We start from the raw sequence: 17,569 nt of genomic DNA, 5'->3' as shown, positions 1-17,569 counted from the left end.
AGAGATTTATAGGGAAGGGTTAATAAAGGCATTGCGCCCCCTAGCTGTTAGTCTGCATTGGCAATTTTGCATTGTAACTATGCTGAAGTCGGAATGGATTAAAATGTAACATGGTGAGGTCACATCCTCATTGGACTATACCCAGGAAGCTGGTTCCAGGACAAGACAAAGTTCCAAGTACGAAGTCGGCTGCACATGGGTAGGCAATCAGGTGATCAGACGAGCTGGTGGCCGTCTGCTCTTGAGGGTGGAACTGAAGAAATGGCACCTGCCAGCGTTTGGATTAATTATAGGATCAGCATGGACCCTATGTGCTCCAGTGGGCTTGACTTGGGATGGAGTTGGGCAGGGGCAGGATAAATTGGGTGCTCGTGCTGGGTGCTGCTACTGTGTGCTTTGACCTTCTCTCTGCCAAAGTTAGCACAGAAAATAAACCAAGATGACTTCAACTCATGGATTGTTGGAGTATAAACCTACATTTTTGCAAAACAATTTATAACAGCCATCAAGAGCTGAAAAAGATGTCCCCATTTTTTGACCATGGAATGCTACCTGTAAGAATCTGTTGGGTGATTGTAGATCAAAGTAAATTCATTCAAATTATCTTAAGAAAGGCTCCACAGAAACTAGGAAAATGCAAGCATCCAGCCTTGGGAAGTGCGGGCTGGGGGTGGCTGCGGGCACAGCGGGCGTTCTCAGGCTGTGCCTCTGCTCCCAGGGCCGCCCTCTCTCCGCTCCAGCTTTTCTTCACCATTTGACTCTTCTGAGGCTTACATGGCCCCAGTCACCTTCCGGAAAGATCACCTCTTCACTGGACACTCAGCATCTCCTTGTTAACTCTTGAGAGCGGAATCTGATTGGCCGATCTTTCCAAACAAGGCAAGCAAGAGTCTCCTGGCAGTGTCTGGGTTGGCTGCCCTGGGACCAGATGTCCTCCAGTGGTCCAACGTGCTCAGGTTAAGCAGGCCTGCCCACAGCTGCTTAGTGAGGTGGCCAGCGGCAGGCCCAGGTGTCCATGTAAAAGGCAAAGGCTGTGGACAGGCAGACACTGTGATGGACATCTCCAGAAGAGGAAACTAAGACACAAAGAGGGGGACCAAGAGGTGCATGGACGTGCTCTTCTAGAACGCGCGCGCACACACACACACACACACAGTGCATGTCTACTGTGATAATTATGGGCTGCCTACTGTGATGGCTTTAAAGAATAGTAAGGAACACGGGGACAAGGTCATAAAATAACATTACAAGAAAAAAAAAAAGGCAACAAAACTGCACAAACAGGATGATCAGAATTTTCTAAGAAAAAAAAATTGCACATGTACTTTTTAATCCGTATGGGAAAGTTAACGGGTTAGCAGTGCGGTAAGGGACGGTATAAAAGTTCTTTGTTTGGTGGTACAGATCTCATTTTTATAATGGGGACATTAAGTCTTAGAATACACGTTCAGCCATGGCAACTGGGCCCTGGACGCCCGGCTCTCTGTCTCCCCACGGGCCCCTCCCCTTGCCCTCCGCGCCCCCTCCCAGTCCCCTCCCCGGCGCCTTTCTGGAGGCGCCAGGCTTCGGCTACCTCCGTGGGCTTCCGCCTTCCGGTTCGGACTCTGGCCGGCCCCGCCGCCACCATGGCTCCGCTGCGCTTCTCCGCTAACCTGTCCTGGCTGTTCCCCGAGCTGCCCGGCCTTCCCGCGCGGCTCCAGGCCGCCGCCCGCTCCGGCTTCGAGGCGGCCGAGGTGGCCTGGCCGTATGCAGAGGCTCCCGAGGCGCTGGCGCGCGCGGCCAGGGACGCCGGGCTGCGGCTGGTTCTCATCAACACGCCCCCGGGTGCGCTGCGGGGCCCGGCAGGGTGCGCGGGCCGCGCGGGTGCCCGAGCTGGCACCGAGCCACTTTCTCTCCGCAGGAGACCAAGCGAAGGGGGAGATGGGGCTGGGGGCCGTTCCCGGAAGACAGGCGGCCTTCCGAGAGGGGCTGGAGCAGGCCGTGCTGTACGCCAAGGCCCTGGGCTGTCCTAGGTACCCTACCCTCGCCCCCGCCACGTGACCTGACCCTGCCTCGGGGTCGAGGTCGGGAGCTGGTGTGTGGGTGTATGTGTGTGTGTGTGTGTGTGTTGGGGCTTGGCAGCGCCCATGTCAGAGCGCCCCGGCCTTTCGCGCCCTCCAGACGCGGTCCTTCTGTATTTTATCTGTCGTATGCTGTCCCGTTTACCACTTTCGTGTCATCCTATGCCGGGGTGCGGCTCAGTCAGACCGGGGAGATAGCAACATGTCCTGGGCCCACAGGAAGCTGTGGGAGCAAGGCAAGCACCTGAGCTCGTCTGGGACCACAGAAAGCTGCACAGGGAAGGAGGGCCCTTGGCCTGAGTGGCAGGTCAGAGAGGCAAGAGGAAGCCATGTTCAGCTGGGGAAGCCCTGAGGCTGGGGATTGGTCTGCTGGGGTTGGGAGAGCCTGGAGCTTCTGCTGCCAGATGCCTATGGCTGAGAAAGACAGGTGGCGATGGGGAGAGGTAGAAGGCACAAAGGGGCTGAGCCAGCCAGTGTCACCTCCTGCAGAGGTCACACAGGCTGAGCAGAGGTACCCTGGTGATACAGGTGCGCTACTGGGGCATGAGGGGAAGGAGAGGAAGCAGGCAAGCAGCCGGGAAGGGCAAGGTCAGGATGGCTTTTACAGATGAGACCCAAGCCTGCTCGGGAGGACCTGGGGACGGGAGGTTGAAAGCAGAGGGGGTGAGAAAGGATGGACTTCCAGGGGTTGCTGGGAAGGTGTCTGGGAAAGGCCTGGGCCTCAGGCCGACACAGGAGTGTCTCAGGGCTCTGGGCCGGACTGCATGCTCATGGAGATGGGTGAGCCAGCACATCCAGAGCGGTCCTGGCAGAGCTGTGCGGGGAGCCGAGGGAGGGAAGGCTTCCGGTCCCATCTGCCCCCCAGGGTTCACCTGATGGCTGGCCGAGTACCGCAGGGGGCTGATCGGGCAGCAGTCCGCGGGGAGATGGAGACGGTGTTTCTGGAGAACCTGAGGCATGCGGCTGGGGTTCTGGCCCAGGTGAGACGAGTGGAGACACACATAGACTTACGAGGGTGTACAGTGGGGAGAGCACACGAGGCAAAGGCGGGTGCTGGCCTGCAAGAGGCTGGCGAGGGCAGCCTTGGGGAGCAGCTGTGCTCACAGCATCTGACGCGGTGCCAGGAGAACCTCGTGGGACTGCTGGAGCCCATCAATACCCGCGTCACGGACCCCCGATACTTCCTGGACACGCCCCAGCAGGGTAGGCCCCCTGGCCCGCTCCGTCCCTCTTGGTCCCTGTGCTCTCTGAGTCTCATGGCCCGGGCTCGGCTTCTCCCCCAGCGGCAGCCATCTTGCAGAAAGTCGGAAGACCCAATCTGCAGCTCCAAATGGTGAGTGGATGACGGGGAGCGCTGAGGGCCCACGTCCTCAGATCCGGAAGAGCAGGGCCTGACTAGCACTCCGGTCTCCAGGACGTGTTCCACTGGCAGATCATGGACGGGAACCTGACGGGAAACATCCGCGAGTTCCTGCCCATTGTGGGTGAGGGTCCCCTCCCTGGCTCCTTCCCAGCGCGAAGTCCTGTGCCCACCTTTCAGCTTCCCCTTCTGTCCCTCAGGCCTTGGCGGGAGCCTGGCCCCACATCTGCCCACATCTGCCCCCAGGCCATGTGCAGGTGGCCCAGGTCCCAGGTCGAGGGGAGCCCAGCAGCCCCGGAGAGCTCAACTTCCCCTACCTATTCCAGCTGCTGGAAGACCAAGGCTACCAAGGCTTTGTGGGCTGCGAGTATCGGCCCCAAGGTGAGGGGCAGGGAGGGGATCTGGGCATGCTCAGCCCTGGCGGGACAGTTTCCCTCTCCCTGGGTAGAAATGCCACTCCCACTCCTTCCCGCAGGAGACACCGTGGAGGGTCTGAGTTGGCTCCGTTCCTACTGGGACAGGCGGGGCCGCCCACAGGCTGACCAGTGAGGCCCTGACACCACCCAGATGCCTCTCAGGGCCAGGGACAGAGAATCCTGAGTCTGAATTAAAGACGCCTGCTGACCATTTTCATGTGTCTGTTCTGGGTCTGGGGGGAGGACACACAGTGTCTAACACTTCCGTTTCTCTTGTGCTCCTGTCCACTGAGGGGACGTGAGACAGCTCACACTGACTCCTCCAGTCGGTGCCAGGGCTCTGAGCCGCTGGGAGAGCGCTGGAGCCCATGTCCTTTACAGATGAGAAACCACGGGTCCAAGAGCAGAGGGGCTCGACGGTGGTCCAGGGTGCTTCAAAGGCAGAGCTGGGGTGGGAACCAAGAAGGCTAAATGTCCAGGTCCAGCAGTGATGCCCAAGGTGGGCAGGTGACCCACATGGTCAAGACTGGGTGGCAGGATTCAGAAAGGGGAGCTCTGGTGAGTGCTCACCACCTCCTGTGAAGAACCAACTCCCGGATGCCACCAGGGAGTGGGAAGGAGTCCTCTTCCGGAAGGGCCCAGCGGTGATGGGCACCTCAGGGGCAGGCAGTCCTGCTGCCGGATGGGGACAGCAGACCCCCAAGGCACATTCCCAAAGCCTTCGGTGACTCAGCTTCTCTTGCCATGGCCCAGAAGGCCTGGTCAGTCATGCCTCAGGGGGCATTGCCCAGATGCAGGATTCCAGTGGCGACTCAGCGCTGCCTCACAGGAGGCGGGTCCACAGGGTGAAACAGGCTGTGTTGATGACGGACTCCAGGTGGTGGTAGGTGGAGACCAGCTGGGCAGGGGGGCTCTCGCTGTCCTGGGACTGGACGGGGAAGGGCTCTCGGAAGACCACTGTCAGAGACTGGGAAACAGTGGGTGTGCTGGTGAGAGGAGGCTGTGGGTGGGGAAAGGGAGCAGGGCTGGGGAAGAGTGGGTACCCCAACCTCAGCAAGCTCCCAGGTGGAGCATTTAAGGTACGGCCTCCCACTGGCTGAACCCCCTCTTCTCACCGTCTTTCCCAGGTGCGAGTCCAGAAACACTAGCACAAAACAGTCCGTGAACTTCTGGTTCAGCACAACCTGCAGTGAAGCACACGGAGCCGGGATGAGGCCGCCCCACGGCAGGGGCAGGGGCAGGGGCCGCCGCCTCCTGCGGGGCACCTGTGGAGACCTGCCCTCACCTGCACGCCTGTCACTCAGGCTCGTGTTGCCAATGTGGACCTCTACCTGCACCCTCCCTGGCTTGCCAGCCTGTCTGCACCTCCTCAGGACGAGAGCAGCACTCGGGCCAGAGATGCTGCGCAAAGCCTGGCACGTTGTAGCCAACCAAGGAAGGAGGGTTTGCCACCCTGGGCACAACCCAACCTTGCCACCTGCCTGCTCCTGGCTCTCAGCACTCTGGCCTCCTGTGGGCCGGTCCCCCTCTGGCCACCTGCTCCCTAATGCACAGCTACATGATCCGTCCCGTGAGGACTTCTCTCCCCCAGGCTTCAGTCCCCCCCAGTTCATGCTCCGCTCCTGGCTAGATCTCTCCCCTGAGCTTCATCTCTTCTAGACGGTGAAGAGCCTTGTGGGCCTCACTCTCAACCTGACCCTGCTGTACTTGGTGCCGTTTCCCCCGACCCACTCCTGCTCCAGTGTTCTCACCACCCAAGGAGCACCCCCACCTGCCCCTGCCACCTGCACTGCTGAGCCTCACCTGACTGGCTGCAGCTTCACTACATGGCTCTTTGTATACCTGGAAGTGAACGGGCCTAGGTTGCAGGACCCCTCGCAGGCCCCGACTGCTTCCGCATTGGAAGGTTTCTCTGCATGTGCTCTCCTGGCCCCAGCGCTCGCTGGGCGCACCTCCCCACATGCCTGCCCACCACCATCACTCCTGTCTTGAACGTGGGACACATCCCCAGCGATGCTGCCAAGATGCAGATCCTGAGTCTGTATGTGGAGTGGGACCCGAGAGGGACACTGATGCTGCTGGTCTGTGGACCACACACTGAATATCGGCTTTAAGGCCCCTCATGTGCTTTCCGGTCCTCCACTTCTGAGCCCAGGCGCTAGGTTCTGTGTGCTCCGAGGGCTGTCAGTCCTGAGCTTGGCCCGGAATCTGACGCCGGGGTTTAGGATGTTGGTGAGCCTTTGCAGACAGAGCTCTTGGGTAATTCCCAACAAATCACCTACTGCAGCTCGATGCTCAGTGCTCCGAGGGTTTTATCCCATTCCATGTAGGCCTCCCTGCAGAGCTGCCTGTTTGGTCAGCCTGGGGCTCCTTGAGGGGACACCTGTCACCTCACTTGAGGATTCCTGTGTTTCCCCCTTTCAGAGGTGGCTCAGGGGGACTTACCAGGTACTGAGTTCCCAAGTCCGGACTCTGGAAATGGCGACAGCTCTGGGGGAAGCGGCTTAAGAGAACCTTGATCAGGCTCTGGTACCAGGAGACCGTCATGGACAGGAAGCAGTCCTGGGAGGATGCACAGGCCTGAATGTGCTGTCGCAGTCCCCATGGAGACTCCTGTGCCCTCCATGCTGGCTGCTGTGGAATGCTGGCACCCACCCCAGCCCTGTGTGGAGGTCCCAGGTCTTACCAGCTGGGGGTCAATGTCACCAATGGACTTGGCATGGACTGCTTCCAGGAGCTCCTCCAGCTCTGCCAGGGCAAGGCGGCCTCCCAGCCGTAGCCGATCAGGCCCCGGAGGCTCCAGCAAGAAGAGGCGCTTCCAGAGGGTGTCCCGGCGGCAGTGGCCTCCAGCCAGCCGGACCAGCTGTGACAGCCGTGCCCGCGCCATACCCACCTCTGCGGCCAGTGGTGGGAACAAAGGAGCTGCTCCAGAGGCTAGAGTAAGCCCCGAGGCCTCCCCGGGGCTGCTGGCTGAGCTCCCTGGAGCCTCAGGCTCGGGGGGCAGCCTGGGGGGCTTCCGAAACCGGCGCATGTCAGCAGTGAGTCTTGGGAAGAGCTCTCGTTGGCTGGTGAGCACCACGAAGAACTGCAGCCTGGGTGGGGAGAGGGGCGAGAGAGCAGTGATCAGGGCAAGAGCTGGGGGCAGGTGGGGAAGTTGGGGCATCGCAGGCGGGGATTTGCTGACCGCAGGACATGCCGCTCGGCCTCTCCTTGCTCCTCAAAGGGTGCGGCACAGTGACAGACGAGCAGAGACACGTCAAAGTCGTCCTGGTGGCGAAGTCCCTCGGAGTCCAGGTAGGAGCCAGAGCTACGCGGTGGGCGGGATGTCAACCTCAGCCCTGTTCTGCCCCAGAAGACGTGCGTCTCCCTCCCTACTGCAAGCACAGCGCAGCCTCAGCCCTGGCAGCCTCACCTGTGCCATGCCGACACCAGGGCATATTCATTATGCTCTGGGCCCCCTGGCCGGGCCATGCGCAGTGGCTTCATGTGGTAAGAGCTGGCGTGGTCAGCCACGTAGTTGTACAGCTGGTGGGCGGCGATCAGTGGTGTGGGCAGCTCCAATGTCCCTGAGGGGAAGTTACAGGAGACAGCAGACACTGAGCCTGGGACCGGAGTAGCCAAGGCTTTGTTTTCCTGGTCCTGGGGACACTGAGGTGGGATGAAAGTGGCTCAGAACAGAAGCAGGGTCCACATACTACAAGGTCTAAACTGTGACATGAAACTGACAGTGAAGAACTTCAGACGCAGGACAGAGCATGACAATATGGTGTGAATGTGATGAGGTGACTAACAGTAGGGGACCACTTGCCCTGGCGTGGAGACACCTGGTGGCCTATTCCTCTTCTGGCCTGCCCTTGGCACGAACCTTGGTAAATGTGATTGCGGCCGAAGTGGGGTCCATCAGGGTGGTGGGCCAGGAAGTGCCGCAGGAAGGTGGTGAGGTGGTAGCCGTGTCGCAGCACCAGGTGGGCGCCCAGCACGTGCTGGTGCACAAGGCGCAGGTGGAAGTCGTAGCTGAACGAGTGGACGTGCATCAGGTCCCTCACCTTGTCGCACTCCTCTGTGAACAGCATGGACAGCTGGGGAGGTGGCAGCAGGGGACGGTGTGAGGGTGTGTGGCACAGGTGGCCCCACACACACTTCCCTCCTCCCAGGGGAGCCTCATGCCCCATGCTGCTCCCCAGCAGAGCTCTCTGGGCCAGCACAATGGGTGGGGGATGCTCCCCTCCTCAAATCTGCATCTTTCCCACTGTGCTCTAACTGTTCTGAGACTGGGCCTTTGGCTGGGTCTCGGGTTCCACTAGAGGGTGGCACGGACCCGCTGATGCAGCAGGTATCTGTTGGGTATCTGCCGTGTCCCCACCAGCTATTGTTGTAGATGCTGGGGGCCCCTTGGGGAACGGAAACAAGCCCCTGCCCTCCAGGAGCACAGTCTAGACGTGGGCGATGAGAAGCATCAGATGAAGTGAGTCAGTCGCACAGAGGATGCCTCAGAAAATGGTGCTGGGGAAGATCAAGTGGTGGTCTGGAGGGCAGGGGGCGCACATGTTACTGCAAAGCTCTTCCTGGCTCCTTCCCTCCTCGCCAGCCTTATCTTCCCATCATTCTGAAAGCTTCATCTGAACATGCCTGCCAACGCTGGGCCGGGCATGGGGCAGGAGCTTCTGATGGAGATCACCTTTACTCAAAGTTTGTTAACAGGGGCCGGCGCTGTGACGTAGTAGGTTAAGCCTCCACCTGCAGTGCCAGCATCCCATATGGGTGCTAGTTCGAGTCCCAACTGCTCCACTTCCGATCCAGCTCCCTGCTGACGTGCCTAGGAAAGCAGTGGAGGATGGCCCAAGTGCTTTGGCCCCTGCACCTACATGGGAGACCTGGGGGAACCTCCTGGTTTCAGATCAGCTCAACTCCATCCATTGTGGCCATTTTGGGAGTGAACCAGCAGATGGAAGACCTTTCTCTCTGTCTCCTCCTCTCTCTGTCTGTAACTCTGCCTCTCAAATAAATAAATAAATCTTAAAAAAAAAAAAAAAAGTATGTTAACAGCTGGGCAAGGGCTGCTGGAGTGGCAGACTACATGGCCCCGCTCCTGGGGGTATCAGGCTTAGGTGTTAATAGGGAAGGCGAGAGGTTCTGTCTTGATGTCCTCCTCCACCCTGGAGAAAATGTGAAGGTCTTCATAAAGTTAGAGGGGATGTGCTAAACGGGAGTCAGTCAGGATGAGTCCCCCAAACCGTCATGGACTAGCTGTGTGTCTTGGCCCCAGACACGTAGCCTCTGTGAACTGAGTGTCCTTGTTTGTGCAGTGAGACTGAAATGCTCCTCTTTGCTGAGTCCATGCTCACACACCAGTCACTTGAAACAGCAGCAACAATGAGGCCATCTAGAGACCCGAGTGTGCTTAGCGGTTAAGTGGGTGCCAGGTCAGCCGGAGATCGGGGCAGGGAAACCAGAAGGAAGCTCTGGAGCATAATGGGGTGGGGTCTTCCCTCTAATGCTACAGGCAGGTGTGAGAGGACCTGCTCACCCGTGCTCCCTTTTGAGCGCGCTGGCCCAGGTCAGTTCCTACATACAACATCACCATGCTTTTATGGGGTCTTCTTACCCTGGGGTTTCTTGTGACCAGGTATCCATACTCAAGTCAAAGGCAGCTATGGGCTGGAGAGGAACTGTCCAGACCTGAGGGCTCTAGACAATGGAGAGGTGTCTGTCTTGTCTGTGCTGGATCCAAACAGATCCTGATCTCTCAGAAATGAGGAGAAGAGAAGGCACAGGCCCTCATGTGCTGCTCCTGGCAACCTGTAGGAGCTGCACTAATGCAAGTATAGCGAGAGCTTCAGGGCCCTGACTCATTCTGGCCCTGGCCCTCCTGGGGTACAGAGGCCCCGCCCTGGATAGAACTGGGGTATGCTGTGTGGGAGAGAGCCCTAGTCCTTACTCTAGGTGTCAGTGACTGTGCTGACACCACCAGGACGCCGGGGGCATCCACCTAAACACAGGCTATCCCTTGTGCTCCAGTGTCCCTGCTGTCCAGCTATCTGTTACGGATGACCACAGTGCCAGCAGGACCAGGCCAGACCAGCCACTAAGCTGGACAGCCTTTTGCCTCGGTGCAACAGTAGGATGGACTTGTACTCCAGGGTCAGATGGGCAGTGGGTCTGGTCATGGTCCCAGAATGAGCACTGGCCTAGTCAGGACATGGCACCAGATCAGTCACTGGGCCGGCCTACTCACAGCACACTGGGGCCGCACTGACTGTGCCTGAGCTGGGTCGCCCCATATTCCTGCTCTTGCCACATACCTGCGAGTTGACAGCCTGCCCCATTGGGATCCGGGAACATTCCAAGGCAAACTGTTTGACACAGAAGTAACAGCCCTGGAGGGAGGAAGAAGATGAAGTCAGGAGGGCAAGATCCAGGGAGGCCTGGCCCTGCCCCCCAGTGCTCCCCAGCTCACCTGGAACGTCAGCTCCATGAGGATGATGCCCCCGGGCAGTGCCCGCTGCAGGTGGTAGGTGGTGACGGAAGATCCAGAACTCTGAAGACAGGAGAAAGAGGGCAAGGGCTGGGGACTCGCCAGCCTCGAACCAGCAGGGTGGAAGGCTCCTGGGTCCCTGACTTTAACAGTGCAGTGACCTCAGTACATCATGCAGGGCCACCGGGAAATGTTTCAGGGCCAGTGGCACTGGCGTCTAGGTGCTGTTGGCTTCGTTACATGACAGTGAGTTACCTTGGGGCTCCCCTCAGTCTTGGTTTTTGGGCAGGAGAAGGAGCCTCGGCCCTCTGTTCCAAGGACAGCCATGGCCCGCAGCCGGCTGGTACTGCAGAAGGGGAAGGGGGAAACGAGGATGAGTAGGCTGGAGGTGAAGCTTTGCAGCTCTCAGCCCGAGTCCATTTTACATGGAATCATTTTGCAGGACAGGAAGTAGGCCCACGGAGGGGAGCAGCGTGGCCAGGTCCGTGGTGAGTAGGGGCAAGGCAGGGCCCGGAGTGCAGGTGTAGAGCGCAGGGCAGGGCTCCTGCAGCTACTGCTGCCAGGCAAGGTGACGACAGTGCCCCTCAGGAAGGCCCCCCGACTCGTGAGGGCAAGGCAAAGGCAGGAGGCCTTGAGGCATGTCTGAGATTCCATTAGGAAGATCCAAGGAGATGCTCCAATGTGTGAAGGTGCTTTGCTCTCATGACTGGGGAAGGCTGGCTGGTCCTCGCAGACGAGCAGCAGGGAAGGCACTACCAGCCCAGCAAGGATCAACCTGGAAGGCTGAGGAGGACCCATCTGTTCCCTGGGGAGCTACAGACCACCAGAACTGCTGGGATCAAAGCCTCTGGCAGAAGAAACAGCCCATTAAGATCTCAAGGGAATCAAACAAGACCGGAAGTAGTGATGGGTGATCACTAAAGACTGGGAAGGCAGGCCTGACTTGAATTTTTGTTCCAGAGACTTTTTTTTTTTTAAATTTTTGACAGGCAGAGTGGATAGTGAGAGAGAGAGACAGAGAAAGGTCTTCCTTCGCCGTTGGTTCACCCTCAAATGGCCGCTGCGGTCGGTGCACTGTGGCCAGCACACCGTGCTGATCCGAAGGCAGGAGCCAGGTACTTATCCTGGTCTCCCATGGGGTGCAGGGCCCAAGGACTTGGGCCATCCTCCACTGCACTCCCGGGCCACAGCAGAGAGCTGGCCTGGAAGAGGGGCAACCAGGAGAGAATCCGGCGCCCCGACCGGGACTAGAACTTGGTATGCCGGCGCCGCTAGGTGGAGGATTAGCCTGTTGAGCCACAGCACTGGCCTCCAGAGACTTTTAAAACACAGTTGTATTTTAAAAAGGAATTCAGACTGGGGAGAAGGACATCACTGACTGGACAGAGACCACACTGAGGACTGAGAGAGGCTCCTAGAGCAGGGGACTGGTGGCGAGGGGCAGCTCCTCCTCCGGGCCCGGGGGGAGGGCTGGCCTGTTCACGGAGAAAGGAGCCAGGGTCCCACAGGCTGCAGGACGGCTTTCTCTTCCTAACGTCTGGGGCATGAAGAGCTGGGCCAAGAATGCCAAGGAGTTGGAATCGGCTTTCCAAATCAAGGCCGTGTCTGGAGTAAGGAAGAGTACGTTCTCTGTGTACGAGTTTGAAAAGCTGTCTACCTGGGAACAGACAGGAGGGAGGAAATCCTCGCTACCTGACGCATGTGCAACGTGAATGACCATTTCTCATTCAGAGCCGTAGAGAGGAGGCTGGGAATGCAGCATCTGGAGGCCCCGATGCTGGGAGGGGCCACTCTGCGGGAAGGTGAGATTTGACGGATGGGCAAGGTGGTTGCAGAGCTGCCTTAAGCTCAGGGGAGCTGGAAGGTGGTGATGGGGTGCTGCCTGCTTTCCAAGACCCAGCCCTGTCAGTACTACCCAGCGAGAGAACACGCCCAGAACAGGCCATGGCGGGGAGGCAGGGAGGCCTGGTGCAGAGTCGTTATTGAGGAAAGGTCTGCCTGGGCCAGGAGCCAGATCAAGCCCTGGGAGAGGCCAGTGGGCTGGTCAGGACAGGAACTGTTGAGACCCAGACCCTAAAGCCAGGAGCACGTCCGAGAGTCGTGAGTGTGGATGTGTGGAAGTGTGCATGCACACAAGACGTGGGTGGGCGTGAGCTCTGAGGGTGCACAGTGGTGTGCCCAAGCGCCATGAGCAGGACAGCTGAGGGCTGCGCCGAAGTGGCGAAGGTCCGCATGTCTGTGTGGTGCCCCAGCGGGATGAACATGTGCAAGGTCCAAGCTGTCAAAGCGTGAAGGGAGAGGGGAAGAGGCACGGCAGGGAGGGGGCTCACCTGCGGGCAGGCGATGGGGGCCGCAGTGGCACCAGCGCGAAGCCTGTGCTCTGCAGGTACTGCACGTACTGCTGCAGGAAGGCCAGGCTCAGCTCCTTCAGCCAAGGCTCCTCCCGGGCTCCCGGTGGAGGCGCATCCAAGCATTCGCAGCTGCTGGGGGCCTCCCGGCTCCCAGACCCTGACTCGGGCCGATGGCGTCGCTGTGGGAGATTAAAGGGGGTTTGACCCGCTGTCGACCACCCTGCTGGGGGTGAAGGAATGGCGACCTCACAGGAGAAAGCTCTGAGCTTGAGTCTCACCTGCCCCTCAAGGGGCCCCGAGGTCTCCGGGGGCCCGTGCAGCCAGGCAGCCGGGTCAAAGAGCAGGGCCGTCGCACAGTAGTGCACCAGGCGGGATGACTGCTTCAGGGTCTCCAGCTCCCCGGCCTGGGGAAATGGGGCAGTGAGCACTGTAGCAGTGGCCAGGGAAGGGTCCCAGGAGGCCCGTGGAGGATGCAGACTGGGGTCATGTCTTGGTGTCACTCACACTGATGGGCATGCTGGCGGGGGCGGAGCGCTGCTGCCATGTTACAAACAGGTTCTCCATCTTCATCTGGCGCTCCAGCTCTGCGGGTTGGGGGCATCAGTGGTAGCCTCAGGAGCTGGCACCTCTTTCCCCCTCTGAGGCCACAGACCTCCCCTGCCCAGTGCTGGGCCCAGGGCCCTCACCTCTGCGCTCTATCATCTTGATCTCCAGGAACTGCTGCCCATGGTAGGTGATAGGATCGGGAGGTCTGGGCACAGGACCGAGTGCGGAGCTGGGACGAGCAGCTGTGATATCCCTCAAGGCCTCGTCGAAGGGGAACGTGTCCAGGGGAAGGGGACCCCCACCACGAGAGGATCCGCTCAGCCGGCTCTGCCCCCGGCTCAGCGGGGGGCTCGCGCTGCGGATGAGAGCTTCCACCTCCATGGCTGGCAGCAGGAATGGGTTCGGCTCCTGAGGGATGGAGCATCCCAGCAGCTCACAGCCTTGACCTCAACCCTCTCCCCCGCTATGTGGCTTCTTCTCTCACTCTCCCTCCCTACCACCTCTGCCCTCAGTCTGTCCCTTCTCCAGCTTCTGAGCTGGTGCCTCTTTGGCCCCTCAGCAGGCGCATCTAGAGGAGGGAGCTAGAAGGTGGGCACCTTTTCGTCGCGCACTGGGAAGTCCAACTGGCCATAATGATGGAAGAGCCCGAGCTTCTGGCTGAGCAGGCAGAAGATGAGATGGGCCCGAGCGTTCTGCCACTGCACGAGGCGAACCAGCGCTCGGCCCAAGGCCGCCCCCAGGTCTGGAGCCCAATTGTAGGTCAGCAGCTGCAGCTGGAGGTCAGAGGTCAGGGTTAGTGTGACCACAGAACCTCTACTATCACCCAGTCCCTAGTCCCACATTTACCTTCTTGTCCATCACCTCCAGCAGCAAGAGCCTCTGCCGAGGAGCACTCCTCCCGGAGCTCCCATCACCTCCTGGCTCAAAACGCTGCACGGCTTTGGCAGCTACAGGGTGGGGAGGGGCACTGTGAGGATCTAGGGGCAGAGCTCCTTGGTCCTACGCCCCTGCAGGGTCAGAGGCCACCAGTCACTCTGACCCCCTTCTCCAGACCATGTCCTCACCCTGCTGGGTGGGCCGCCTCCACTGTGCAAAGTTCCTTCCCAGAAGCAGCAGGTGCCTCTCAGCTGCTGGTCGGGGGGCTGGGCCCAGCTGCCCAGGGGAACGAGGACTGAAGACCTCTGGCTCAGAACCCCTATTGGAGGGAGGGGTGGACAGAAAAGAGACCACATGCAGCCCCGTGCCCTGGGCCTGGCTTACACCTTTCCTAGCTCAGCCTCCACAGGTTAGGCCTCCTGTGGGCTCAGCTTTTAGGAAGTGTGGGAACGTTCCCTTTAATCCCAGGAGATCTCAAACTCACAACTGCTGCTCAAAGACACGGACACTGGTGTCTCCAGCCATCGAGGTCACCAGGGTGGTGAATTCAGACAGGATGGATGGGAGGAGGAAGCGGGACACCATGTGGGCGGAGCTTCTGGACACAGAGGTGCAACCTGCAGGGCAGAGAAGTCACTGTGGGGCTGCAGGATGGAGCCCAGGCCAGGGAGTCCAGGGATGGGAGAGGGGGCTGGGGTCTCACCGATCTGAACCATAAACTCCATCCAGCGCTGAGTGACACGCGCAAACACAGGGTGCAGCGTCCCCACCTCACCCTCTTCCAGCTGTGTTGTCCGGCGTCTAACGATAGAGCAGGAGTTAAGAGCCTCACAGGCATCCATACAAAGCGAATGCTCGTCTGTGACTGCATACCCATACCCTCCGGCGACCCAGCAACACCGCCACCACTGCACACCTCTGTCTCTGAGCTCCGGAATCCGGGCCTGGTGCCCGCTCAGTTCCACCAGGCGTCCGAACACTCTCAGTTTTATGACGCCTCCGACCACGATTGTCTTCTGGCCGATCCAGGATAATGTCATCAGTTGTTTTGGGGGAACCCAAGTCCCCACCTTCTGTTTTACTCTGGGGGCAATGCAGTGAATGAGGAAGGGCTATCGGGAAGAGGAAAGGGGTGGACAGTGGTGTCATGCAACAGTAATGAGCTTGGAGGATGTGGAGGCCTGGCATCAGGCCCTGGCTTTCCAGAGGCCAACTGGGCAGCCGTGGACAGGTGACTTAACTTCCCTGAACCTCATCTTCCTCCACAGCAGAAGCTGTACTTATCTTGCAGCCAACGAGAAAAACGGCAGAAGTGAAGGCACTCAGTAAGCTGAGAACTTGCCAGGTTTTGCCAACTCCGCCCAAAGGACAGGGAAGGCTTATAGAAAAGATCTGAGGCCAGGCCAACAGAGGAGGCCTGGAGGGCAGGCAGGGCAGGAGGAGCTGGGAGATGGGCAAGAGGGCGGACACTGACTTCACCCCTCTTCTCATTACCAGCATATCCCAGAAGCTGCGCCGGCCCGTTTTGCTGGGTGGAGTCACAGGCTCCCCAGGGACAGCGGCAGGGGGAAAGGTGCTAGTGCGGCCTACAGCACTCTTGGTTTCCGACGATCCGCTCCTGAGACTTCCTGTGGATGCCAGACATCATGGACTCCCTCACTGATCATTCTAGATAACTCAGCCCCAAGACTGGCATGAGAGCCACTTGCCACGTACTGTGCTGTCAGTGACGATGGTACATGCAACCGAGTGATATATACCTGTCCCTGGGGGGTGACCAATGAGCTACATTTCTGCGTGTGTATCACTCTGATACACACATGGTATTGGGCAACTGTGCATACGCTTTTTTTGATGGGGCCTCTGTGAGGCTTTCCGCAAACCTCTTTCGCACCCTCCCCTGCCACCTCTCCTGCCTGGATGCGGGATCTGCAAACCTGGGGGTGTGTCCTCTATGCACAGCGAGGCTGGCAGCAGCCGCAGCTCCATGACGGTATCAGCCAGGGCCTGGCGCGCTGCTCCTCGGAGCTTCTCCTCCAGCTGCACGATGCTAATGTTCCCCTTTTCCCACACATCCAGTCGAAGCCTTGGGGCCCCATTCTGAGCTGCAGGAAAGAATGGGGATCACTTGAGGGTGCTCTAGAGTCCCTGTACTCACCACCCTTCCCCCTCACAGCATTAACTGAACACCCTGTCTTCTGACCAAGCTCCCCACCTGAAGAACTGTCCAGCATGACTGGGCAGCGAATGACCTGGGTCAGTTGCTCAAATTCCTCCTCGTGCAGGGGGTCTGGGGGCCCCGGAGAAGAGGGAGGCCAGGATACCAGTGAGATGGGAGCTCCTCCTTCGTCCACAAAGGCTAGTGTGATGCAGGCGACTCCTAGGTAGATTCCATAGAAAGGCTCAGGTCTGGAGCATGCAGACCCTTCTCCCTCCCAAGAGCCCCCTCAGCAAGGCTGGGAAAGACCCTCTCAGTCCAAAGGTGAGCAAAGGCCCTTCCACATCTAACAGTGCTGCAGGCCCACAGCCCTCACTGTACCTTTGCCCCCAGTACCCTGTCCACCAGGCTTGTTATACAGGTAGATGTCCAGGTCAGGAAGGCCACCCTGTGGTGGGAGTGGGTGCTAGGGAGAGAATAGCCACAGAGCATTGAGACCAAGCAAAGGGAAAAATCCTTAGGGGATGGGCAGCCACGGTACACAGGGGACAGGTACATGTGGCAGCACAGGTAGGTAACAGGGGCTGAGTGTCTACAGGTCCATGGGCAATGGTACATGTGGAGGGATCTGCAGAACACAGGTCCACAGTAAGGGTGTGATGGGCTCGAGGTCACGGTGCATCTGCATGTGGAGAGAGGTGGGGCATTCTCACCTGGAAGTGGTTCCGGCTGTTGCTGTCTGTGTACTTGGGAGAGTGCAGGAAGATGAGCAGGTTCTGCCGCAGGTACCAGGACAGCGCAGGAAGCCAAGGCCTGCAGGTGGCTGGTAGGGCCAGGTGCAGCACCTCTGAAGGGAGACTTCCGGGAGGCTGGATGAACTGCAGGGAGAGAAGAGAGGGTCAGAGCTGGGGGCAGATTCCAGCTGAGACAGGCTGGACAGCACCGCGGATCCTGGGCAGGAGCTGACCTCCACGTCAGCCGGCGTCAGCTTGCAGTTGCGGACTAGCATGACCGTGATGACATCCAGTGTGGCTTCATCCAGGCGCCGGCGCAGAACCCGCACCAGCTCATCTGTGATCTCAGGACCTTGACACAGCCGTGGTGAGAAGGCAGAGTCACTGCAGAGGATCCAGCCAACCCCATACCAGCCTTTGAACCTCAACCTCAAACAATCCTCCTGGGGGAGGTGTGAGGAGTGCCAGCTCTGGAGGGAACAGCACCAGGATCCAGTTCTGCCAGGCTACTCCATGCAAAACTGGACAAGTTTTACATCTCAAAGCCTCAATGCCCTTGTCCACAGAATGGGAATTATCGACCTCATGGGTTT

General features: G+C 59.2%; 2 protein-coding genes across 9 annotated transcripts in view; one reads left to right on the top strand and one right to left on the bottom strand.

The window, feature by feature from the left end:
• Positions 1 to 1,571: 1,571 nt before the first annotated feature.
• On the top strand, positions 1,572 to 4,049 carry HYI (hydroxypyruvate isomerase (putative)). Of its 2 annotated transcripts, XM_062191113.1 has the most exons (8): positions 1,574 to 1,824; positions 1,901 to 2,012; positions 2,926 to 3,040; positions 3,185 to 3,263; positions 3,344 to 3,393; positions 3,475 to 3,544; positions 3,667 to 3,801; positions 3,896 to 4,049. In XM_062191113.1, exons 1-8 carry the CDS (start codon positions 1,626 to 1,628, stop codon positions 3,967 to 3,969), a joined length of 834 nt encoding a protein of 277 aa, XP_062047097.1. In that variant the 5' UTR covers positions 1,574 to 1,625; the 3' UTR covers positions 3,970 to 4,049. The 2 variants fall into 2 exon arrangements, with proteins under 2 accessions (XP_062047096.1, XP_062047097.1); XM_062191112.1 differs by having other exon boundaries at positions 1,572 to 1,824; positions 3,667 to 4,049.
• Positions 4,050 to 4,087: 38 nt separating this feature from the next.
• SZT2 (SZT2 subunit of KICSTOR complex) overlaps positions 4,088 to 17,569 on the bottom strand; it is a 50,852-nt gene continuing 37,370 nt past the window's right edge. For 3 of the 7 annotated variants that reach the window (XM_062191104.1, XM_062191106.1, XM_062191105.1), the window contains exons 47-72: positions 17,210 to 17,328; positions 16,956 to 17,120; positions 16,624 to 16,708; positions 16,300 to 16,464; positions 16,022 to 16,189; positions 15,579 to 15,712; positions 15,001 to 15,167; positions 14,788 to 14,885; positions 14,569 to 14,701; positions 14,273 to 14,403; positions 14,055 to 14,155; positions 13,805 to 13,981; positions 13,349 to 13,616; positions 13,167 to 13,246; positions 12,941 to 13,066; positions 12,642 to 12,841; positions 10,567 to 10,657; positions 10,294 to 10,374; positions 10,139 to 10,213; positions 7,702 to 7,915; positions 7,249 to 7,402; positions 7,021 to 7,143; positions 6,523 to 6,928; positions 6,282 to 6,398; positions 4,952 to 5,020; positions 4,088 to 4,803 (exon numbers count right to left, since the gene is read on the bottom strand). In XM_062191104.1, coding sequence (XP_062047088.1) covers positions 4,660 to 4,803; positions 4,952 to 5,020; positions 6,282 to 6,398; positions 6,523 to 6,928; positions 7,021 to 7,143; positions 7,249 to 7,402; positions 7,702 to 7,915; positions 10,139 to 10,213; positions 10,294 to 10,374; positions 10,567 to 10,657; positions 12,642 to 12,841; positions 12,941 to 13,066; positions 13,167 to 13,246; positions 13,349 to 13,616; positions 13,805 to 13,981; positions 14,055 to 14,155; positions 14,273 to 14,403; positions 14,569 to 14,701; positions 14,788 to 14,885; positions 15,001 to 15,167; positions 15,579 to 15,712; positions 16,022 to 16,189; positions 16,300 to 16,464; positions 16,624 to 16,708; positions 16,956 to 17,120; positions 17,210 to 17,328 — 3,791 coding nt within the window. In that variant the 3' untranslated portion in view covers positions 4,088 to 4,659. Of the gene's footprint in view, positions 4,804 to 4,951; positions 5,021 to 6,281; positions 6,399 to 6,522; positions 6,929 to 7,020; positions 7,144 to 7,248; positions 7,403 to 7,701; positions 9,650 to 10,138; positions 10,214 to 10,293; positions 10,375 to 10,566; positions 10,658 to 12,641; positions 12,842 to 12,940; positions 13,067 to 13,166; positions 13,247 to 13,348; positions 13,617 to 13,804; positions 13,982 to 14,054; positions 14,156 to 14,272; positions 14,404 to 14,568; positions 14,702 to 14,787; positions 14,886 to 15,000; positions 15,168 to 15,578; positions 15,713 to 16,021; positions 16,190 to 16,299; positions 16,465 to 16,623; positions 16,709 to 16,955; positions 17,121 to 17,209; positions 17,329 to 17,569 lie in introns of those variants that run through there. The other 4 variants (XM_062191110.1, XM_062191109.1, XM_062191111.1 and 1 more) reach the window with 4 other exon arrangements.

This window comes from Lepus europaeus, chromosome 5, assembly GCF_033115175.1.
Source record: "Lepus europaeus isolate LE1 chromosome 5, mLepTim1.pri, whole genome shotgun sequence".
Lineage (NCBI taxonomy): Eukaryota > Metazoa > Chordata > Mammalia > Lagomorpha > Leporidae > Lepus > Lepus europaeus.
The sequence above is the reverse complement of the archived record's forward strand: the minus strand, read 5'-3'. Positions and strand labels throughout refer to the sequence as shown.